Source organism: Excalfactoria chinensis, chromosome 1 (genome assembly GCF_039878825.1).
Source record: "Excalfactoria chinensis isolate bCotChi1 chromosome 1, bCotChi1.hap2, whole genome shotgun sequence".
Lineage (NCBI taxonomy): Eukaryota > Metazoa > Chordata > Aves > Galliformes > Phasianidae > Excalfactoria > Excalfactoria chinensis.
Window position 1 is genome coordinate 57267878 of NC_092825.1, and position 25040 is coordinate 57292917.

The 25040-nt window shown below is 42.9% G+C and overlaps 1 protein-coding gene across 1 annotated transcript in view; it reads right to left on the bottom strand.

Moving 5' to 3' along the window:
* Positions 1 to 24701, bottom strand: part of NINJ2 (ninjurin 2) — a 43885-nt gene extending 19184 nt beyond the window's left edge. The window contains exon 1 of the mRNA XM_072339138.1: positions 24437 to 24701. Within this exon, the coding sequence (XP_072195239.1) occupies positions 24437 to 24589 (153 nt within the window). The 5' untranslated portion in view covers positions 24590 to 24701. The remainder of the gene's footprint in view (positions 1 to 24436) is intronic.
* Positions 24702 to 25040: the final 339 nt, after the last annotated feature.

A 25040-nucleotide genomic window follows, 5' to 3' on the forward strand; every position in this document is an offset into this window, starting at 1 on the left:
TGTTGAGTATTAGAGCTGGAACCATCCAGGCTAGGATCAACCTGTTGACAGCTGCTGAGAAACTTCAATCTTTTTGTCTGTGTCATTTATTCAGACCAAAGCTGGCTCAAATAGATGTTATAATAGAACTAAATGTGTGAGAGGTAGCCAGATACTGAAGGCATGTGTGCTATGAGGCTATCTACTATGGCTAAGGGAGTGTGTAAAGGATAATATTTTTTAACAAAAATGTGTCTATTTCTATTTGTGTGGATAGAGAAGGCAAAAGATCATTTAACTTTCTGTGTCACGAGGTGCAACTAGTTTCAGTTGATCCAATAAGGGTATCTTGATTCTAATCAACACACGTGCCAGGTAGATTTGTCAGGGAAATTTACATTGACTTGACTTCAAATGGTAGATATAAGTAATTGTAATCAGTTTCTTATCTGGTCTTCTTATTACTGGCTAAGTGCAATACAAGAGAAGTAAGATTTATGAGGATTAAGAACTATACAACTGAGAGGCAGTGATTCTGCACTGGATTTAAGGATCCCAATGGAAATAGAGCTGAATACAAGCTTGATGTAGGACATGGCAGTTCTGTAGTGATGAGCAAGGCCATGTTCAGAAGATTCATCAGCTTAATTCTGGAATAACTTGAGAATCAAGCCTTCGTGTCTTTTAGCTGAGAAATCCAGAAGATCTGGAGAGCACAAAGAAAAAGAGCCATACAAGTTATGAAAATACTAAAAAGAGTCTTCAAATGGGAAGCTCATCAAGATCTGATCCCTCTTCATTTTTAAGGAGCCAGTCTCCTTAAAGGAAGACTTAATTCAGTTTTAGTAAGTAGCAAAGTCTACCCTAAAGCAACTTTGCATTGTTTCTGGAGAATGCATATTTAAATCCTACAGCAGGAAGCAGCACCTACATAAGTTTAAATTAGAAATGAAGACTGTGAGGTAATTTGCCATGAGAGGGGGTAAATACTCCACCTCTTGAAACCTTCATATCAAGATGTGACACTTTATATGCTCTAGTCAAAGACCAGTTACTCTAAATCTGTGCAGAAAAAGCAAAATGATAGAGCATCAGCCTTACACAGGAGGGGTGACACTGAATAATTTAATGATCCCTTAGGACTCATGTCTGCTACTCTTCTTGAACTTTTGAAATGTATTACTGTACTGTGGCAAACTGCGGTCAGCTTTGGTGTTCATATAGCAACTGTTCTATCCATCCGTTACAATGGGGGTATAGTTAGATTACTTTGTTAAATTAAATGATTTACTGTATAATAAGCTCTCTTCAAACAACTCTGTGGGATCTGGATATTGATATTTTTAAAAAGCATGAGTTGAAGGGATTCCAGAACCAGGAAGGACCTTGCCACGTGACGATGGTAATGTATATTCTTGTTAGTACTGGATTAGTTAAAAGAAAAGAGGAAGGCATATTTTCCCTGAAGTGACTTTTCCTTTGCTTTTGCCTAGCTTCCTGTCAAAGAACAGCACACACTCTAGAACATCTCCAGCATATTCATATCTTTTATTATCTTTCTCTCTGTGAACGATCTAGAATGACTTGAAAAGAAAATAAACTACAAAGTTGACTAGGCAGTGAAGGCAGCATATCATTTGGATTTGGTCGTGTTCTGACATCAAAAGATTTTACTGGATTAATTCACCTAACTTCTACGAAATCCCAAAGATATAGATGGGGGGTGAGCAGGATTATGTATGGCTTAATGTCCCTTGAGAAAGGCTTTGATGCTGTACTAATGCTACTGTAATTGTATGACAGGCTAGCTGGGTTTTAAATGATAGGACAAGACATAAAAGCCTTAGCTTGTGCCAGGGGAAGTTATGTTGAATATCAAGAACAAAGTTTTCTCAGAAAGAGTGGTGATGCATTGGCACGGGCTGCCCAGAGAAGAGTGGAGTTGCTGTCCCTGGAGGCATTCAAGAATCTGGTAGATGTGGCACTGAGGGACATGGCTATTGGGCATAGTGGGGATAGGATGATGGTTGGACCAGGTGATCTTAGAGTTCCTTCCCAACCTTAATGATTCTTTGATTCTATGAACCACCTGAAGAATCTTCCCGTTTTTTCTTCCCTGTAATGGTTTCTTTGGCACCATGGAACTGTGGAACAGCACACGAAGGTGCTACACCCAGCTCTCAGCCTCAGCAATGTGTGACCTTCCTTTCAACTGTATGAATGATCAGGAGCACCAGAGGGCTGCATGTATGGTATGAGCGTAATAGCTTTTTGATAATTTAAAGACAGCGATGAGTTATGAAGATCTGAGTAATTACTTTAGAACTCATGGCATACCACTGCATATGGTGGGACATCTTTGTTTGGAGCACAAACTCTGGCATATAAAATCCATCTGACTGCTGTGCTGCAGCTCATCCTGGCATGCCAAACTGTAGATGACAAACACCTACAGAGACATCTGAATATTTGGAAGTTACACAAAAATTCAGCAGTGAGAGACACAGCTACTATCTGACCAGAACATTTATCTGCTTCACTCTTTCACACCAAAACTGTTTGAAGCAGTGCTTGTATCAGTTAACCTTTTGAGAACAGACTAGAAAGAAGTTGATTCTTGGTACATGCTGGAACTGTATGAGCACTAGCTGGTTTTGGCTTGTAAATTTCTAACTCTTTCTGGGGTTTGCCTGTAACAGCCTCAATTACCGGTTCTAACAACTATAATTGACTTTCCTGCAGCGTAGTTAAGATTATTGTATTTGGCTGGAGAAAATTTATATCTCAACCAATAGTTTTATATAATCAATAAATACATGGCAGGTAACTGACTGCTTTCTGTTCGTCCTCTCTGTTTCCAAGGTCAGGAAAATGAAACCTACTGAATGCAGAAAATCTCAGTTCTCTGTGCACGCTCAAAACCTGAAGTCTCCCATTTTATTAATGAGTGTATTACAGGTATAAAATATTTGTTCAAGATATCTTGCTGCAGAGTTTGGAATTTGCTCTGTATTTACTAAGACCACACACTCAGTGGGTTTTACAGCACTGGGATTACTAAATCCAGTGAGTACAGATAACCGTTGTGATGGCCAGTGCTGGCACTGAAATATTAACTCAAGAACATCCAAAGCTGAGTGTGCAGGTCCCTGTAGCCTCAGCCAAAGAGCCAAGTTTTTCAGCAGAAAGCTGTAACTGATCCAGATCCTGCGTGGCTCAGGCCCAGAGGAGAGTGCGTAATATGCACTGATTACTTGGTTACATTCAGTTTATTTTGTTCTGATCTGGAATGGTGGCAAAGCATTTCAAAACTGCCTGGGAAAGAAAAGTCTGAGGAGGTGGGGGATCCAACAAACTTTAAAACTGGGATATCTGTACTCTGTTGAGAGAATGTTTTAACTAATCTTGACAGTATTTTGTAACATAAAATACCAGGATGCTCAAATCCCAAAGAGACAGCTGTTTCAAAGCAAAAAGATGAAATGCTTCATTTTGAAACATTTCGGTGGAAAGCACATATATATGCTTTAGCTGAATCAACACAGCTTTGAAAATATTGACTAGAGCTGTCTTATTGCTCTAATAGAAAGTGATCCTGTACCAAGATTTTTTTTTTAATGTGAAACTTCTGGCCGAGATGTTATATTGCTCCAAGAAAACGAAGCTTGTTCAATATTTCATCATCAGTACTTTCAGAATACTGAGCTGCTCGGGGAGAAGAAACAAGAAAGAAGAAGAAACAAACAAAAAGCCAAACAAACAAAGCAAAATACAAAACAAACCAACCAAAATAAAAAAAAAAAAAAAAAACAAATAAAGAAAAAACCACCTCAAACCAACAAAGCCTTTCCTGTGAAATATATGTATGTCACACTCGAGTCAAGCTGGCAATAGCAACACCAGCACATACTTGGAAAGAGGGACAGTTTTTGTTTCTAGAGTATTGTTCATTCTAAAACAGTCTATAATATTGTTCCAGGGTAAATTTCCAAACCCTTAGAGAGGAAGAAATAACTGCCCAGTATGACTTGCTTTGTAATGAACCCAGACTGTGCATGTGTAGAGCTCCACTTGATAATATTTAGTGATTTACAGATCATAAACAAAAAAGAAAATGGAGAGTCATTGTTTGAATAGCAACCCAAGGGAATATTCATTAAGTTTAGTTCACTACTCAACAATGTGGTTCAGAAAACATAGTTGAGCAGTTGAAAACACATTGGAAATTGTTTATGTTTTTTCTGACTTTTCATCTTGGCAAATGTAGCCATAGGAAAAACAAAAAGCAACCTACTAGCCAGATGCATACAGGCATTGAATGCATGCCACTGCTGAATAGTACCATATATAGTTGATGCTGATTCCAAAAGAAATCTCAATCGGTGCTCAGCTATCATGTTTTATTCTGGCAAAAGCTCAAGTGATTAATGTCTTACAGTATGTGGGCAGATGATGTCAGCCTCTGTAGGCCATGCAGGCCCACACAATGAAGAATTAAGGACTTGCTATCAAAAAATACCTCGTTCCTGTGAATGTTAGGTCACTGGAATGTTAGCAGAGTCATTGCAGTGGGTTGGGGATTTTTCTTCCAGGGTAAGAGATGGCTACTACTGCTACAAGACAGATCATAAATGCTCTTTCACTTTGACAACTGCACTTATTCCCTTGGAGTGCATCTAGAAATGGAGAGAAAACCAGAGAAAGCACTTCTTCCATCAGCTATATATTTGACAGCTAAATGAACAAGGAGCCCTGGACTACCTGGTGTTTCTGGAAAGGCTGCAAGCCTGTGTACTCTGGAGCAGAGTGAGAAAGCACTGCGCTGTGGAAAAGAAATCTCCATATGAAAGAAATGATTGCCGCTACCTGGAAAATGTACAGAAAGGACTTTTCTGACAATTTGTTTTCCTTTAGGAATCCAGAATCCCTTAGAAAGAAGAAGTACGACCATAAAAAAATCTTGTAGTGGTGTCCAGTACAAATGGTTTTCATGCTGTTCACTTTCTTCCATTCCAAAGACAGCTAAATGGTTTCAGTCACTGCAGCATGGGGCTAAGCAAGCTGCATACCTTGCAGGCATCTTTGAACATCCCTGAGTAAGATAAGTAGATTCTGTCCCACCAACTCTACCTATCACAGTCACTATCGGAGTGAGCTTTAGGACAACACGCAATCACATCTTGACAGTGAAGAGTGAGAGTAGACTGCTCTAATGTGAACCTTTGCTGTGTATTGCAGGTGCCGCAGCTAGTTATTTAACTATCTACTTTCTGCATCCCTTCATCAAAGTCAATAGGAGGAAGGTCATGTGGAACTTCATCTTCCTCATTTACCTACATCTGCCCCAAGGCCTGCCCTTAGTCCTGCCCTACATGCTGTGCATGTGCTGCCTTCTGTCAGTGCCCCCAGGGTTATCACTCATCTCCTCTTACTCATATCCTTGTCCATGATGCTAATTATTGTTGAAAACTGATTTGTTCCAGCCTGTGTTTGTAATCCTTTCTTGTAACTCTGCAGCTACGTAGTGCTTACCAAAGGCTGGTAGAAAAAAAACAGGAGTGAACAAACTAGAAGATTTGAAAGAAACATCAAGGCTATTTATGCAAACAAGTCAGAGCGGGCATCATTTTTTTTTAATTCAAAAGTGCTATCAAATCCAGGCTCAAAGGAATCAAGAGTAGTCCTGTGTGCAGCCAGGAGCTGGACTGGATGATCCTTATGGGTTCCTTCCAACTCAGAATGTTCTGATTCTGTGAAAATCAAAACTTCGTACTTGGTGCTGATGGTGATGTTAATCCCATCTGTCTTAAAAAATATGTGGTCAGAAGAAATGTTGCTTTACTCACGCTAAGCTGAGCTCCCATTCCGTGATCCCAGCCGCTCAGAAGCACTATCAAAGTATTGGAGAAATTCAAGTTAAAACTTCACAAGCAGTGAACCTGCTTTGTACCATAGGAGGGGAGTCCCCCTTTTGCAGAGTGGTGGCTGGCTTTGAAGAGTTCCAGACGTCCTCTAGGTTATAGGTTGAGGTATTAAATGTAAATCTTGCCTTTCTTTCCAGCCTCTGTGGGTTTGGCTGAATCTGCTATGTCCTTGCTATTTCACACATCAGATAGTTAGAAGTGCTTCTCACACTGAGAGAAGTTTTAAATCAGCAATTTAAGAACATAAAAGAAGAAAGGCTAATACCCATGTTGTTCTTAATTAGCAAGCCACAGGTATTGTGTATAACCAAATAAGAGCCTGGAGTGTGAATTTTGCAGGAGTTACAAAGTGATGATTAATCCTTAAATGAGAATTGCTCTCCTTGTCAGCAGAGGAAAAAGCTTTGCTAAATTAAGTTTGCTGAATCCTACCGGCCAGGGAAGACAAAAGCTGTTGTGTTATTAATGCATCAAAATTAATTATGTGAGTATAACTGGTTATCTTTGGCAGGGATACAGGGCTCGAGGGACCAGTCATGGTGCTGCCCTGCTTGTTACCATCACTGGCAATTATGAAAGAACTGCAGATCTGGACTTGCATAACTCAAAAGCAGTTTGAGTAAATTTCCAGGTTAAGAGCAACAGAAATACTCCTTTCTCAAAAGCTGTAATTTAGGACCCAGAATGAATACGACCTACTTGCATGGAATAAAACAATTAAAAAATAGGGTTTAAAGAGATGTGATGAATGTTGTACAGATTAATGGGATTCCACAAACCACTCTAAAAATCTCACTTGTTGTGCACTTAGTCTGGTACAAGATGGTGAAAGCTGGCATGGCACCAGTATCTAAAGAGAGGCTGCAAGGAAGAAGGGGACAGACTCTTTAGCAGGGTCTGTTGTGATAGGACAAGGGGAAATGGTTTCAAACTAAAAGAGGGAAGATTTAGACTGGATACAAGGAAGAAGTTTTTTATGATGAGTGGTGAGGCACTGGAGCAGGTTGCCCAGAGAGGTGGTGGATGCCCCATCCCTGGAGACATGCAAGGTCAGGCTGAATGGAGCTCTGAGCAACCTGATCTACCTGTGGGTGTCCCTGTTCACTGCAGGGGGTTGGACCAGATGGCCCTTAAGGGTCCCTTCCAACTCAAATTATTCTTTGATTCTATGAACTGTGGTTTTGTCAAACTCTGCAGTTAGCTTAGAAATTGTGAATGCTTCTAATTTGCACAGGGTAGATAGCATCTCACATACAGAGACATCTTTTCCACTTCCCAGGAGTGAAAAGCGCCTCTCTCAATAATCCCATAGACGTACAGCTGCAGAAACTTCATTACGAAATGGTGAGCAACAACAGCCATCCTTGGTCCATGAAAATATCACTCAAATACTCAGTGAGGTTTTGTGTCTCCTGACCGGAAAGAAACATTTTCAGAGTTGTCTGCAAACCTGAAAGCAGTCCAGAAGTTGAAGCACATTTAAACAGCGTGCCAAGCAGTGTGCTCTCTGTGTGTAAGCAAGATGTAAGCAAGCTGTGATCTATGTATGCAAATGCTTTTGTGCAGGCATGCATGCTAGCTTAGCCAGAATTTTACTGTGAGGTTTTTTGAAAACTTGAATTCTGAGTTGCACTTTAAACATTGTTTGTTCTTTGGTATTGGAACAGGCTCTGCTTCTGAAAGGATACAGAGTGGAACGGAGGAGATAAAAGTTTGAGCTCAGTAAGGAATGGAGGTGAGTGCTGGTGAGTTATTTGCTGTGTTTAGAGGGCAGATGGCTGCATGAGAAATTCCACACCATTTTTTTAACACCTCAAATATATATATATATATATATTTCAAATATTTCAAATCTCTGACCATAACACCGGGGCTTTTCCAAACCAAAACCTGAAGATGAGAGAAGTTTCCTTTGTCAGAACTGAGCTTCCAAATGCAGCTGCTGTGATCAATTGTTAAACTTTTAACCCATGTCCAATGATAGCAATTACACACACACATCTTCTGTCACCTCTGAGCAGCAGCAGAGTGCTGAAAGGAGCACGCAAATACTCCAGGAGGGTGGCACTGAAGCTTATTTAAGGATTCTGACAAGGTGCCCTTCAGGACCAGGGCAAGAAAACTAGACAGAGAAAATGGACTGAATTCTGCAGTGAAGCATGGTGGTTGGTGTGCTTCTGTCTGCTTTCACTTACTGACAGACACCGCTCCCAGCCACAGGCAAGACATGTGGGTATATCTGATAGTGAGTAAAGCATTATACAGCTCCCAGCGGTGAGCCATTGCAGCATGATCAACCTGTAAAAGCTATTCCAGCCATGTGTCATCAGTTCTCATGGCCCCTCCTCATTCTTTAGTGGTATTGCAGGGTAAAGCTCGAGGAGTCCATTTGTAGCTGAACACAACTTCTGAATTACACCAATTATTCTGATAACCCCCCTTCTGATCTGAATAAATTCTCTCAGAAAGTATCTAGGGTCATCTATACAAAGGAAGTGAAACTACCATCAAGAAAGCACCTGCTGGAAGGTGCTGGGGGTTATACCTTGTAGCTATGCTGATCTAAGAGTTCAAAGCAAACTAGATCTGCTACAAGTCTTGTGCTCTCTTCACTCTGTCTTTCATAAGACCCTGTTCCGAGCCAATTCAGCTCATTAAGCCAAGCTAATTTAACAAAATTAAGCAAAAAATAAATTACTTCCTGCAACTCTAGTGTTCTGAATTGTTTGAGAGGGGTCTGTCCAGTGCCAGCACAAAGGGAAGGTGGGATGTGCCTGTGGGAGCAGGAGGTCAGGAGGGAGAAAGGGAGCTGTAGGCTGGAGAGTGGGACCTCCCCTTTTGGGGAGTAGCAGGCTATGAGATCATCCTGATAACTAATCTTTCTGCTTGTTAGTCATTGCCTTGGACTAGGGGTGTTACGACAAAACCTTTGTTGCTTTTGTAGTTAACCTTATGATGTAGAGGAAGCAAGTCTTGTTTCAGGTCATTTCCTTCATGTGTACAGCGACCACAAATTCCATGTCTCTGTATGTTAGGGGTCACAGCCAGTGACTTCTCAACAGTGTTTGCTGTCCAATGAGAGCACTGGGCTGGGAAGTTAAGGCAATGTGTACTGCCCAAATGACAACAAAGAGCAAGTAATCCTCATAGGAAATATGCACTGAGAGACTCTGAGAAGGGGAAAACATATCTCAAAATATGTTCTTCTCTTATGGTAATTTAGGTAAGATCAGTTCAGCAATATTTGAATGTATATTTGTGCTAAAAGCCATAAGCAATCAAATTTAGCACTAAAAGATGTCAGTGGTACTATTTGTATCTTCTGCACTGCTTATGTCATGATACTTTTCCCTTGTCAACTAAGCCTCTTCGATTGGCAGAAATTGTTTCCACTGGGAGTTTTGCTGACTGAAGTCCAGCAACACCTTTATGAAATACAGTCTGAGACCAGTAGCCCAGCATGAAGCAGCATCTTGTATTTTGTGAAAGCCAGCTGCACTGTGGAATGGCTTCCTAAAACAGAGCCCAATGCTGCAAAGTGTGGATTTGGATTCCAAACTTCTTGCACTTTGCAAATCATAGAATCACTGAATGGTTTGGGTTGGAAAAGATCTTTAAGATCATCCAGTTCCAACCCCCCTGCTGTATGCAGGAACATGTCACACTAGACCAGGTTGTTCAAAGCCCCCATCCAGCCTGGCCTTGAATGCCTCTAAGCAGGGAGTATGACATACATCAATCTTTTATTTCCAGTCCTTAACATTTCATGTACATGTGGTGGCTATAGTTATATCTTAAAGTCCCACAGTTGTCCCAGAAAACATGCAAAAAGCTGCCAAGCAGGAATTGTGATCACAATATATAGAATTTCACATTAGAGTCAAATAGGCATGCATGAATTCACCTAGCACTTTGTGTATTTGCACAGCGTAACTTTTGGTTACCTGGTTTGTGTACAGGTGCTCAGATGGTGTATGAGGAATGTCAGCAGTTGATTTAGTGAGAACGTTAAAAAATAGGTTACTGTGTCTTTGCAAGTTCTCTACTATGAATGCTCCACACTTGCCTATACACGTTAACTCTTTTCTTTCTCTACTCTCTAACACTCTGTACATGACAGCCCACCTTCTAAATCCATGAACCCGTGAAAATATCCACAGAGCATTACTTTCACTCACCCCTCCTGAAGGAGCTGATCTGCCATTCGCAGAAGCCTACAAAAGACCCTCAGATAAAACACTTCGTCTGCAGTAAAATATTATGATAGTTGTTGTTAGCCTTGTGCTTTCAGAGGGTTTGACTGGAACCTGATGTCCTGCCAAAAGTAACACCCTGAGAATCTTTCAGCAACTGTTCCTGGGTGTTCTGTATATTACTGCTGTTTTCTCATACAGTGTCCCTGGGAATTTCATTCTCAGATTAGAGAAACGACAGTTTTCTTCCTGCTGTGGAGGGGGGAAGAAAAAAAATTAGAGAGAGAGAAAAAAAACAAAAACAAAGCACAGTTGAGGTTTTATACTAAAATATTAGGCCAGTATTTTTTTCTAGTACCCATTATTCAGACTGTGCTTTTATTTTTCTTCTTGAATTCACTGCAAAAAAAAAGGTTAAAATCTTAAATGAGATCGACGTGAAAGATCTTGTAGGGTTACACAAACATTTTGCAGAGCTGTGGATGGCCACTTGAAGGAAAAATGGAGGCAAATTGGACCCAGACATTCAGTCAGCAACTTTCAGCCCGGCAGAGACAAAGAACCTTGAGGAGCTAACTTTATAATGAAGAGCTAAAGTACAGTACAGCAGAAATTAAAGAGAGGCCCAAATCCCCTTAGTGACAATTGTGTTTTTCACGGATCTCCTGGGTGGATGTTGCTTTGAGAGACCTCTGGAAAGGGGTGCAGCAAATGAGGGCTTCCTAGGAGACCATATCGGAGAAGTAAAAGCCTCTGGGCCCGAATAGGAATGGGAGGAGACTGAAGCAGAATAACAACTGAATGCCCAAATTCTGCAAATATAGTTATCTGAAAAGCACTCCCAATCGGCTGAGTACCAAAAGTACTTGTAAGTTTCTGCAGTGAGAAGCAAACTTGTGCAGTAACTGGTTTCTTACGGTTCCTTTGTTAACTGCTTCTGGTGTTTATCCTGTAGTTTCGCACTTCAAGATGGCTGAGGGACAAAATAAGTGGGAACCACGGATGCAGAACAAATGCCCTCAATTTCAATTGGGTTCACTCAGTCTGCATTTTGTACTGCAGTTGGATTCTTATAAGAAGGCAGCCAAAAAGCTGTGCCCAAATAAACTGCTGTATGTCAGAATGGAAGACTTAAGGAGAATAAAGCTGGGGAGAAGTAAGAAAAAAAACCCAAACAACTGGGCCATTTGTGATGGACTAGAACGGATGCTCGTGTTTGAGAGTTCCACAGTTGCTGTGATTGTCTTTACTTGATATGGGCTCAGAGAGCAGCTCATACTGGCTCCCAGTTATAGTTGTGTACTAAAACATTTACACGCATCTAGCACAGGGTAATGAAAGAGTATTGTCACTATAGTTCATTTGCATTTGATTCGAATCTTCCTTTCTTGGTTCCTGCCTCCTGCAGCAGAGCTCCATGTCATTGGATAAGAAGGGTTTTACTGATGGCACAGTGTGCAGTACCTCTGTAAAAGTGTTATGTGGTGCCCTTCTCTGTGCCTGCAACAGTCTGTTCCTCTGCAGAACTGAAATGGATGCCTCTTACTGCTTATTCAAAGCTACTTATGCCTTGTATGGGCAACCTGATATGATACCCTTTTTCATGCTGATGCTGAGATGATCAGAAAAGATGGGTGAAATAAACATCTTTCCATATATTACTACAATTATCACGATCAGGGACTCTTAACCTACATTTACCTGACAGGAAGGCAAATATTTAGAGTGAAATCATTACAGTTCTTCTCAGTTCTTGCCCTTGGCACCAAACATTCCTGTTTTTACTGGCCATTTTGCAGAGGTTTTACCTGGTAAACTACCTTCTGAAGAAAGACTGCCTCAGAGAATACCTTGTCAGTCTTCACCCTTGAAGGCTTCCACTCAGCTGCACCTATTACATTTGAATGTAGTTATGAAGCCTTTCCTCTCTTTCCCAGCCCTTCCTACCTTAATTTCACATATCCTCCTAATACCTTAGCTCCTGCAGCAGTTAAGCACAGAATGTGAATTTCCCTTTCCTCACAGGTAGCAACACGTTAGCGTTGACTCTATATGTAGTAGTACGGGTGCCTTGGGCAAAAAGTAGACCAAGTGCTGCTTGGTAACAGATGCAATATTCCCACAGTTTTGGGCCCACAGGTTATTATCTATAGTGCAGCCAAGAGGAATCACGAAGGCCTATCTACCCTTCACAATGCACTGGGAGGAAAAGCAGACCTTCAAAGGACATAGATCTTCCCATGCAAAGATTGTGATCAGTAAATCAAGCCTCCTCTTAGTCTCTGTATTTCACTAATCCTAAGACAAGCTTCCCACAGGTGCTGTTGCTCTTGTTTATGCTGAATCTGCCTTACAACTACACTCACTGGATGGATGATAACAAATGAAGAAGCACCTCGTTATGTGCGGGGCACTGATACAGCATGTCCATGGAAAGGACTCATATAGCAAGAACAGTTACTCAGCTAGTTGCCTCCCCCTTATTTCTCAGAGCAGGTAAGGAGAATGGGACTAGAGGCATTGTCTCCTGATGGAAGGATAGCAGAATGCCATCGGGAACAGTATTGTCTCAGATTGCACCAGCCAGGCCTGCAGCCACTTATATCCACAACCTGTTTCACAAAGGAATTTATGAAGTCCATGGACATACATGGTTAGTTGTACAGGGATTGTGGTAAGGCTGAAAAGACTTATCAGTGTCATTTGCACTTGCATTACTCTCTTGGGGTTTAGTTGGCCAAAATTTACTTTTTGTATGTCATTTGATTATTTATAAAATAAAATAATAATAATAATAATAATAATAAAAGGGAGAAGGCCCAAAGAGCTGTGTTAGGGACACCAAAAACAAGTTTTCATTAGATAGGAAAAAACAGAGAGGAGAGCAAAGGAAGGAAAGAATTGTTTTGGGATCACAATAAAGAAGACTGTAATGTTATCATTTGCTGCCACAAAGGGATGGATATATTTTTTAAGCTATTCTTTGCTGTCAGTGGCTATGGAGACACCTTTCCCTGCATCTGGCCAAGCATCTGACTCAGTTGCTCCCACAGGAGAGATAATGTCCCTGTTTGTACAATGTGCAAGCAAGGCAACAGGAAGCCCTTTAACATGACCCACTGGGCTCAGCCCCGGCCCAACCCTGGCTGTAAACACCTGAGTTCATCACACACTGGCCCAGGTTCGAATCCTCAGCCCATTCCATACTCAGGGATCCACAAGAGAACTGCCATCTTGCCATGACCAATGACCACCCTAAGCCCCAGATCAATAACTGAGGGTGGTGCTTGGAGGCTTGTGGCTCAGTGTAGTGCAGAGGGGGCTGGAAATGAATCAGAGGACTTCTTGGCTTGGCATTTCTAACCAAATCTTACCTAATTAGTAGCTGCCAAGAACTGTTGCCATCTCCTATGGAGTTGCCTGAGCCCCGTCCTGAGTTCAAATCTCTGCATACAGATACAGATCTGCAGCATGCCTGCAATGCCGTCCACATCAGAGCAGCCATTAGTTATCTGTTTTTTTTCCTCCATGGTCTCAGCGGAATAATTGAGTATTAGATAGGCTGAAATTAAACATTCCTCTTGCTATACTTAGTAGCTCAGGCTAGGATGAAGTGGGAAGCTACATTTTCTCTCATTTCTGGGGACACAGATTTTGAGATCTCTCAGTTCTCTCTAGCTTACTAGCATGCATAATCTGTCTTTTGTAGGCTCTGAGCTTTGGCTGAATTTTTACCTGTCTCCCCAGGAAGGAAATAGGCCTCTGAGTTCTTCATCAGTTTTCCTACTTTCTTCCCATGGTTATGCCAAGTTGTGCGCTTTGCAGGACCCTGGCCTTTCTTAAATCACAGGCATGAAAGAAGAAAAGTGATATCCTTGCACAACCAAAGCAACTCTAACCAAGACAAGCTCCAGCTTTTCCTGCTGTGCTGCCAAGCACCACACCCGGCTGGAGCTCTTTACTGGGCCAGCTCTCCTGGCTGCAGGGCAGGAGGAGGGGACTGGCCTCTCTAATCAAGGACAAGACTCACCTTATCCCTGATCTTTTTTCCCTCCTTCGTGATTTGCTGCTTACACTGAGGTTGTTTTTTTAAGTCTTCCTTCCTTCCTTCCTTCCTTCCTTCCTTCCTTCCTTCCTTCCTTCCTTCCTTCCTTCCTTCCTTCCTTCCTTCCTTCCTTCCTTCCTTCCTTCCTTCCTTCCTTCCTTCCTTCCTTCCTTCCTTCCTTCCTTCCTTCCTTCCTTCCTTCCTTCCTTCCTTCCTTCCTTCCTTCCTTCCTTCCTTCCTTCCTTCCTTCCTTCCTTCCTTCCTTCCTTCCTTCCTTCCTTCCTTCCTTCCTTCCTTCCTTCCTTCCTTCCTTCCTTCCTTCCTTCCTTCCTGTCTTTCCTAGAATGCTGAGTTTTTTGCCTCTGAGCATTTCTTAGATTTTTTATTTTCATAGTCCAATATCTCTTTCCCCTAGGATCTGTATAGCTGTGCCTAGGTTTGAGTAGTTTTCTCCCTTCAACTCTGTTACACTCTCATTTGAGGAGGATGGAAGAGGGGCTTTTATTGTGCTGATGAATTTTGCCCATCCCTCTCTGGATCTGAATAGGCCAGCATTATTTCACAAGTTCTAAATCCACTCACAATGGTTTTTAAGGCTGAGCTGCTGAGCCAGCTGAACAGCAAACACCAGAGGGGAAACCACATTTCGTGAGCACTTCAGATTCCTTCAGACTCTACGAGGCCATTAAGAGCAAAGTAAAAGCCCTTTGACACAACTCCCTTAGGCAACTTTTTCACAGCTACATGCCAAAAAATGGGGACTGGCTAAAGATTTGGTCCCGGATCAGCTCCCAAGAATCTAGTACAGGGAGATGAAAATGAAGTTCAAATCTGTTTCTATTAAAAGAAAGAAGCAACACATTATATTTCCTAGTGGCATATTAATTCTTTGCTCATTGTCTCTCTGATCACTGTGGATTGCTAGTCAAGGTACTGCCAAAGGCTAAAGATGAGGAAAAAAAAGGCACTTGTGTTGTGTAGGAGTGGTTTTGGTTGTATTTCTGTTTGTATCCTTTTTCCTTATTCTTTACTTCTAAGTCAGGAAGAACCTAGATTGTATATCTCATGATCTTCCCAAATCATCCCAGAATAACTAGACCTTCAGCTAAGATGACCAGCCAAGAAAAATCCAAGGATGGGAACAATTGTCCCATGGTAGTAATATGGATGAGGGCCTATGTAAAGGACCTACCATTTCTGTCTCTGTACAGACTCAAGACAACAGGGGACTTAGTTTTTCCATGGAAGAAGACATAATTGCATGTTCCCTAAACACGTTATTTCACAATGATGTGGATTATCTTAGATACTCAGTGATGGAGGTTTCCTAGCCCAGACGGTCTTGATAGAGTGATTACCTTGAACAGCTGTGCTGACAGAGCAATAATAATTGATGGTGGTAGTGAAGATTAATCTCCTGTCCTGTAGTTTCAGTCAGTTAAAAAAGGTAGCCACAGCCTGAAGTCACAAAGGGACATGAAGAAACATTTAATCTTTAAACAGCTGATAAGGGGTTCAAACTTAAAGTAGAATAGTGGTATCACGAACACGTGTGATCATCCTGAGTCATAATTTACGTTTAATTTAGCTTGCTTCACTTTTGCTTTGGTGCTTGCTTCCTACATCAACGTGGCTGAACATGACTCTAGCTCCACCAGAAAAGACATGCAAACACAGCTGTGTGCCTGGGCATTTGAAAGCCCATCAACAAAGACCGTTTCCAACTGATGTTGAAGTTGCATACAGCAGGGTGGGAATTGTGTTTGGTCTGTTATTGGCAGCTTCAATTAATGTTTTACTTTACATTGTGTGAAGTAACAGGGTGGTCTCTGATGGCTAAATACAGCAACTCTTAACAATTCCTTAAAAAAAATAGTGTGTATGAAGGCTTTAGCAAGTGAAAAGGAGAAATAGATCAACAGACCACTCTGCTGCACACCGGTTCACCTTTTCATTCAGGCAATCCGTTTTTCCTTCCTACTTCTGTCAGTTTCTGTATGTGTGCCCTTGGGTACACCAGAAGTCCCTCTGCTTTGATTTAGCAGTCCGTAAAATAGGCAAGAAAACACTTGTTTCTCCACGCACAGACTGGGAAGTTAAATCCGCTGAGACTTATAAAATGCCTGGAGAATGATGGGCAGTGAGCTTGGCTCCCACGTAACTTCTGTGGAATATTTCAGTGTTTATATTTTCTACAGATACATACTTTCAGTAAAAACATAGGTTACAGTTAAACGGCTGATTGCTTTTTGACTCTTTTCAGACTGGTGGGAGCAGTTATTTTCTTCATATAACTAACTCCTGTGGTGAACCTGGGTTTTTCTTCCTCCTTCCCCCCCAAAAAAATATTATTTTGAATTGTGTGGGTACAAAGTGGAAAGTTCTGCAAATATGCATAAATATTTGCAAAAATTATAAAGAAAAAGAAGAGAGCCCAAACAATCCACAAACCAGAACAGCACCTCATTTTTGTGTTCTCATTTCTCTAAAGTAGCTGGTAGGATTCCCCCAGAATTTCCAGCACTAGACGAACCTTGACCTAAGAAGCTTCATGAGAAATTTCTTCCCTGAGGGTTATTTTGGATTGAACGTTCTAAGATCCCAAGTAGAAAGGTTTTCACAGCTATAATTATAGAATCACACAGCTGATTCATGTAATTTGACAAGGAATTATAATTTGCCTTCTTCAAAGGTGCGTGTCAAGGTGTATTGTGCCTGGTGATGTGAATCTTGAAGCATCTGCAATTGGGCTCTTCCATCATTCTGGTGTCCAATTCAAGTTTCTGTTGCATGTTTACATACCCGAAGCAATCAAGATTTCAGTAGTGTTGAGTTTCTTGGAGCTGGTTTCTTCTACTCCCTTTTCTCACAGAGAGTTTTATAAACATTTGACTCACAAGCCAGTGATGGGGAAATGGCAGTGAAAATATCCACATGTCCTTTCATATTTGGAGAAGCTCATGCTTCTGTGTGGGTGTTACCATATACATGCAATGTCACCCGTTGCAGGCTGCCAGAAGAGAGACGTGACACATGAATATGGATTTCTCAGAAAGGGCTGAGAAATGGTAGCTTAGGCTGAAGGCTTCTATTTTTACTGGCTAAATGAGAGGAGGACCTGTACCTGTTTGCTAAATGAGGGTGAACAGAGAAGCAGAAGAATGATTCAGCTCTCAGCCGTGGGATGGAATGAGGCCAAACGAGGCAATTCTTTTATAAAAGACATGAAAATTGATTGGTTTAGCAGGGGCTTCACACTGTAGAGGGCTCCAACACACAAAGATGGTTCGGTGTGAGGCTTTGACATTGGCCAACAAGGAAAACCATGTGTTACGATGACCATAACCAGGACATGGATTAGCCACTAAATAAAACCCTCCACTCCCTGTGCACTCAAATCTACAGGTTGCAAATGTGGGGGATGCTTGTCTGTGTAAAACAGGTGGGGCCTTTAAAGGGCTGCTCATGGGGGAATGGTGGGATGAGAAGGAAGGGGGATAATCAGAGGTGGCTCCCATCCTCCAAATGGGGTGCATCAGTAATGATTCACTGTCACTCTAGGCAGAGCATAAGGTCTCTACCACACAAAGACTTGTGTGTCCCCTCAGCCTTTGGCACTATGCAGGTGCCATCCTGTCACCCTCTGAACAGCTTCATGTCCTTCCTGTACCCCCAGGAGGCCAACATCTCCAATGCCTGCTCTCTCTCTCTTACCATGCTTCAGCTGTATGACATTCATTAAGCAGACAGAAATCTACTATTTTTAATGTTCTTGTGTAGCAACTGACTTTCGAGGTCCCCTTCCTTTACGTCAGGGAGGTGGCAGCACTCCAGCCTATATGACCCCCTCCTTCCAACAGGGTGCTTTAATTTTTGTAAAACCCTCGATTTCTTCAGAACACTTTTTCCATACACAGAGGTAAAGTGCTGTGAGAAACCCTTCCAGACAGCAGGGTAAAATGTCCCAGAACTTATTATTATGGCAGCTCTGGCTCTGACTGAAACCCAAATGTCTAAAGCCTCAATCTGTAGACTGAGTGCTGGAAGAACGCTATGAAGACAAAATATGTCAGCAAGAGGATATATTATATTCATCCAATAGCACGCAGTACCAGAAGGTAATATTTTGGTTCCTTCTCCTTACTTTGTATTGTTTTCTTCTTTCACTGAAAGGTTTCTGAGCAAAGGCTACCACCACAGAACACAGCTGGGACCTCAGTGTGGGCCCAAAGCAGTATGAATGTGCAAACAACACGGCAAAGTTTTGTTGGGTTACTCTGAAATTCTTGCCACAACAGACATAAAAGACTCAAGTTTCTTCCTATGAGCCCCTCCAGGCTTCAGAGGTGTTCTGTCAAAGATGAATTTATCTCCCAGGAAGCTCTCTGGCATGTAGATTTGCCCTCAATCCATGTGCAACTGTAGACACAGCCTCTCACCAAGCCCTGGCTAGTAACTTTTTTAGATACATCAGGCAAAATCATCCTTCTAATGGCCTATCACTGCCTTCTTCTTTCTACCACAGTGCTACCTGAATCCTACCCTGGCCCTAAACACAGCGTAAGGACCCTTTTTAAAAGCAGCCTCTCGTAGTCTTCTGCAGGAGGCTTTTTCTTGCCTTTGTTTCTGTGATTGCAGACTTATTAAGTGGTCGATCAAGCTAATTTATTACGTGATATGTGTTCTGTTTAAATCCCTTGCCCTTCTCTACCTTTATGTTCGGAGTTTCAGTGTGGACATGGTTTGTTAGCATGGGATCAGACTAAGACACTGCTACTGGTCTTTTCCCCACCCCTTAGGAAGTTGGAGTGCCGGGGGTCAGGTCAGCCTCCAGTGGGTAAGGCCACTGATTTCTGTGGGATGACTCCAAGGACGTGTTTGACTCTGCACGTACCTCATTTTCACCAGGTACCCTGAAATCTGGGGTAAGTTCACCATCCCCATGTATGGGACAGGCATAAGTGAATGTTTTAGGTGGGTAGTCTGCATTCAGTTAGAGCTGGTGGGAGGAATGTACAGGGGAGAGGAGAAATGCTGCGTCTGGCTAGAGAATAAAGGACCTATTAGTACCAGCACCTTCTTAGTGTCCTGTCATCATGCTGCCTGTCCTCTAGGGTCAGAGTTACAAGTCTGTGGAATCAGCCCTGACTTTACAGGTCCCTGCCACTGTGGAATGAAGGGCATAGGATCATTCTCACTCCTAAGTATGATACTGTATTTCACACCTGCCTTCTGACTGACAAGGCATGTTGAATCTTCACCTTAGCCTCTAGCTAGCCCTATAAAGGCTTTAGTCTCAAGCAGCAATCTGAAATCTTGCAGTCTGAGTGACATCCACTAGTGAGAGCAATCACTGTTAGGGTTTGGACATTCCCTGCTCCTCCCTCAGGCTACACTTGGACCTTCAGCCAATTGATCCGAATCAAGAGGCAGCTTCTGCCGAGAGAAGAGAACCTGCTCCCTCCCTGTGCTCTCCCAGCCACACAGTCCTACCCCTGCTGAGTGTTGGCACTTGCCTGATCCTTCCAGGAACCCATTCAGCACAGAGGGACAGAAACCCTGGCAAAGAATGATGCATTTTCTCTGAGTTTTACCCTCTGAATTAACTTTACCAGGGTCAAATGAGTGACACAGGAGATAGAGCGCACCCTGGAAGTGGGGAGCAGGCTCCTGCTTGGGGGGCTGTGTCAGCCGGAGTAGTGCTGTTAAAACTGTGGTGAAGTAAGTTCTCAGATGCTCGATGACTGAGTTGCACACACTGCAGGAGTGAATCTTTCTGAAGCACTTGAGATTTTCTTTCTGAAAGGTGCTCTTTTACTGCACACTGTTATCCAAACACAAATCACACAGGTTGTCCCAGAACCCAAACAACACTACTGAAGTCCACTGGGGCAGGGACACTGTTTGGCTGGGGATGTTATATTGCCGTCATTCTAGGAAACTGCTAAATGAGGGTAAAGGTCCTCCAGCACTAGAAAGCACAAGCTGGCTGTTGCTGAAGAAGCAGACAAATAATGTGCCCCAGCCAGGAGCTTGTAAGCACGTCACAGCTTGGAGGCACATGCTAAAGCCACAAACAAAAATGCAAAACCAGAAGTCTAAGACACTCGCTGCTTTCCCTCATCAAGCCTAGGCTGAAAGTGGGATGTGAGAGATGGGTTTTACGGCGCTAAGTGGGACTTTCCAATTGTTTTGTGGGCATTTTGGAAAAGTCCCCACTATGGTCAGGCCTACAGCTAACTCTATTAATCCGTCTGTTCAAAATCTTCCTGCTGCTGACCCGGTCAAAAACTGAGCACTGGAATTATCCAAAGATTTAAAACATCCCCCCCCCCCCCCCCCAGCCCCCCTTTTTTTCCCCCTCTCATTTCAAGTTGCTTATAAACCTGTCTTTCTTTCTGCAGATGTACGGAGCATTCCAAAGTGTTCACCAAACAGCTTCTGCCAAAAACTTTCTGCACAGGGGCTCTTTCCCAGCATGATTATTTTATCTGTTTACTCTTTTTACTTTTGATGTATGAATGATTCCCTAAATGGTGATGTATTATTTCTGCTTCTCATCCCAGAGGATTGTCCGTTTTTTTTTTTTTAAACCGAGGAGTAAGGAACTATAAAAAGAAAGAAAGAAGTGGCGTGTGCGATGTAGTCCCTTTTGCAATGTGAATATGGATGGCATCCATCCAGTGCACATCCTTTAAACGCCCACTTGTCCAGAACACAGCATTCATTCATGAATTAGAAAATATTAAAATACAAACCTAACCAGACTCTGGAGCCGTTTAGAATCGGCCCCAGCCTTTGCTCCATTTTGCAGTATTCATCTGGGGCTCTGACAGAGGTAGCCGTGGCAGCAATGTGTGAGTGTTACTGACTTCAGCTGTCTGCAGACCTTCCCCTGGTTGCTGTTGTGGGAGGGGTAGAACGGATGTCGTCTCAGTTGCTCCCATTCAAAGTCTGGTACATTAGCTTAAATTACATGTGAAACAGGGTTGTGTTAAGATGCCAAATCGTGAACTGCAGCAGCTGAGACACACGGCTAAACAGATTGAATGGGCCTTTTGCTTCTGAAAAGAACAGACCTGTACAGCCCCCTCTTCCTCCCCGCTTCCCAAAGCCCCCCACCCTGCAAATCAGGGGAAGAGGTGGAAGTTAGGGGAAGTAAAATTGTGAAGAAGTGCAGATAAATCATCTGGAGTGTGACCATCAAAGCCAAGCTACTATTCAGGCTTGCAAACCTTTATTTCCTGAAGCAAAAAGAACCTCGTGATAGGACCTTGTGGGCTGTTTGTTTCTCTCCCAGATGTGTTTTTCTATCTCAGAACACACTGTTACATCTCATCACGTTACTGCTCCACCTGTATGCTTACTTGTCAGTGGCAGATGTTTAGTAGGGGAAGGTGAAACTTTTGCTTGGGAATCATAATAGAGATGTCTGGTAAGAAGAGTGTATTACTTAAATTGATTCACATTAAAGTCTTGTCTTTTAATAGGTGAACAAATCTTTTTAATTAAGAGGTTTTAATTTAAGTTTTGTCTTAGCATTTGGCTAGCTGGTGCAGATGAGGTAAGGCTGCTCTACCTTCATGTGCCTGTCTTTTTTCCTTTCTGCAAAGCTCTGTGTCATTTGCGGTTCTGTCAGTCCTCCTAGAAGTCAGAACTGGGAAAGAGACTCCTTTGAAACACACTGAACAAGAAAATGCTTTTTGTGAGAAAGTGGATTAATAGCAAACATTTCTTGCTGATAAAAATCTGCCCTACGTATCACCAATGGACAACTGGCATACATCTTCTCTAATACAAGGTATCTCTTGCAGTCTGGTCAGCAACTTGGTTATTGCCTGTAGGGAGTTGAAGAGAGTATTTGTTTTCCCATTGGTCATGGAAATTGAGAGAACCTTTTTTAACTCGCAGAACTGTGAATATTGTTACTGATCATGACATCCTCCTGACCTCTTCTCAATGCTTGCCCCAATATTTGGCTTTCTGACCTGCTCCAGGAGATGGCAAATTCCACAGGCTGAAACCACATTGCGGAGGTAGTATCTCTTGCCAGGGAAACTTTCAATTTTGCTGAGTGAGCTTCTGTTCTCATCTTTTAGGATCAACAAAAATGTGGGGAACCAATCGGTTGTCCTTAGTACCATCTAAAATCTTGATCATCTCTCCTAGCTCTTTCCTGTGCTGGGATAGAGGCTCATATTATTTCTATTCTCTTGTCACCTGACAAGCCTATTTGTCCAAATGCTTAATGCTAGGATCCTTTCCCTATAAGTACACAATCATGGTTCTGTGTTGTATCTCAGCCGTGTTCCTGGCTGTTCCTGCCACTCCATCCCAGAGCTCCCAGAGGAAGAACAAATCAGGAGTCACCACCCTACAGCATGCAGCACACATTCCTGCTGGTTCCTCATAAACCTCTCAGCTGGAAACATCCAGAAAGACATCTGCTCTACACTCAGTACTCAGAGCAGGGTCTCAACAAAGTCTTTTAAATGGACTTTCTACTAAAAGACTTCTTTTTACCCCCTCAACTAATCCCTTTATCTCACACATTAAATCACATCAGGACCCTCTGCCTGCCTCAGCAGTGCAGTTGTATGCAGTGTACTTTCCCTCCCTTGCCAGGACCGTGTATTTCCTGATAATAAGCACGCACTCTTCTCTGCTTGGTACTTTCTGGTGGCTTCATGAAATCTCTTCATGCTGTCACAAATCAAATCTCAGATTTTTGTTGTGGCATCCTGCTTAGGGAATGATAGAAACACTCATCGAATCAAGAGAATCACTGAAGTTGGAAAGACCACTAAAATGATCTAGTCCAGCTATCAGCCAATCTCCACCATGCCCACTGACAGCGTCCCTCAGTGCCACATCCACACTGTTCTTGACCACGTCCAGGAACAGTGACTCCCACCCTTGTCAACCTCTACCCCCTCCTGCTCTAGAATGGATGCTCCTCTCAATTTTGTAACTCAAGGAAACTTTCTCCTGCTGGCATTATTTACTTTTCTGTGTTGTAAAGACTACTTTTGGCTGCTGGTACTGCGAATCACTTTTGGCTCTTCATAACTTAAGATGGAAAAGTCTGTGGAAAAAAAAAATATCTAAAATCCAGATTTTTCAGTAGTTTCTGAGCATTTTGATCTGTGAAGTTGATTTTTTTCGTCTATGGACCGTGATGAAAATCCAGCATAGACCTGAAACTTTTCATCTATATTCTTCCCCAGGAAAGTTTATCCTCTCTCTTCCTGAATGCTAAACAGAATGTATTTTCACTAACTGCCAAAGCTACTTCTCCGTATTATTCAGTTATGGTGTCTGTATCTCTGAGCATAGCTGTTCCAAGGTTTTATAAAGCTGCTCTGCATCTCATACCTTTAGAGGAGGTCCTGCAGGACCAGAGAACTTCCACTGTTCTTTCCAGTCCACTGCTCCAGCTCTGGGATGATGGCCCTGATTATTCCCAAGGGCACATAGCTTACATTTTAGTCTCTTTGAGTGGACTTCCCTGCTTTTAATTCTGAGAACAGATAAGACTGTTACAGACAGAAAAATCAGTGGCAAAATTTGGACCCTGCTGCCAACCTGGAAGCTGCACCCCAGGCAGAACTTCATACTCTGCCCTTCTCCGTAGTCGTCCCAAGCACGGATCTGTGCTTGAACTTTAGATGGGTGTTTGTGATCTGGGGTTTTGATTCCATTTCATCTCTAAAGTTTCTTTTTCCAAACCCTTGGGCAGTTGCCCTTTCCTAGAACACACGCTGAGCGCAAGAAACACCCTTCTTAAAAAACACAAATACTCAGAAGAGGAACGTGGAGAACTGAAAGAGCTTTATCAAGAAGTGTTGTTTCTCTGCAAACCCCGCATAGGAAACCCTGGCCTCTGCACTCCCTCAGCATTTGCTGTATTTATTTCTTCTCTCCAGATTGGGAGCACTTTCTGCCAAACAGAACAAGGCTTTGTGAGATGAGGAACGGCTCAGAGTTTTGCAGCTTGTAAAGTATGTGCTGCCTCCTCCTGAAAGCTGAATGCTCCCTTCTGCCCCTGCTGCCCCCCAGAGTAGCCCTTCTTAGCAATTCCCCTCTTCTTACCCTCTTTTAGGAAAAAGCTCCTAGATCCTGGCAGAATGGGGACAGAGCTAGTTTCACTTTGAAGGAGAGCAGAGGCAAAAAGCAGCAAGTTAAATTGGCTGCCGGAACGGATGAGAGAGTGATAGAAGATAGATGTATCCCCCGAAGCGGGGATCTTCCCTCCTGCTTCTCCCTCCCCAGCTATTTCCCCAAGATGGACTCACTTGCAGGTTGATGCTCTCCCCTTCTGAGGCCATCCCGCTGCCCCCAGCTCCCTTCCCTGCAGACAGCACGAGGAGCGGGGCACTCTGCTCTCCCGGAGACTCTCTCCTTGCTGGACCAGGCCGTTCAGCTGCTGGAACAGACCCACTATTCATCGGCCGCGGCCGGCCGCCCGCCTTGGCATCAGCTGGGGGCTGAGAGAGGGGGTGGCAGCCAATGCTGCATTGTCCAGGCAGCGCGTGGAACAAGCGTTCCTCTTAGACTTTCCATGACAGTCGTGCTCATGACGTGTCTGTGCTACCTCTCAGAGCCCAGCTGAGCCTCATGAGCTCACTTGGGCTGGGACGCAGGGTTGCAGTTGGTGTACCAAGCGGTTCCTGGCATGGGTTGTGTGGCTGCAGCCGTGACCACCAGCTCGCCAGCACGCAGCTGAGAGTGCAGATGAAAAACTAACGGGTAAAGAGATTAGATCCAGAAAGTTATGCCTGCTAGCTGCTGCCACAGCAAAGATATTGTTACGACTGAAGTAAGATTTCCACTTTGCTCTGTTTATAGTCACTTCTTCTCATTTTTCTCTCTAGCCAAAATGCTCTTCCTTTTCCCTCC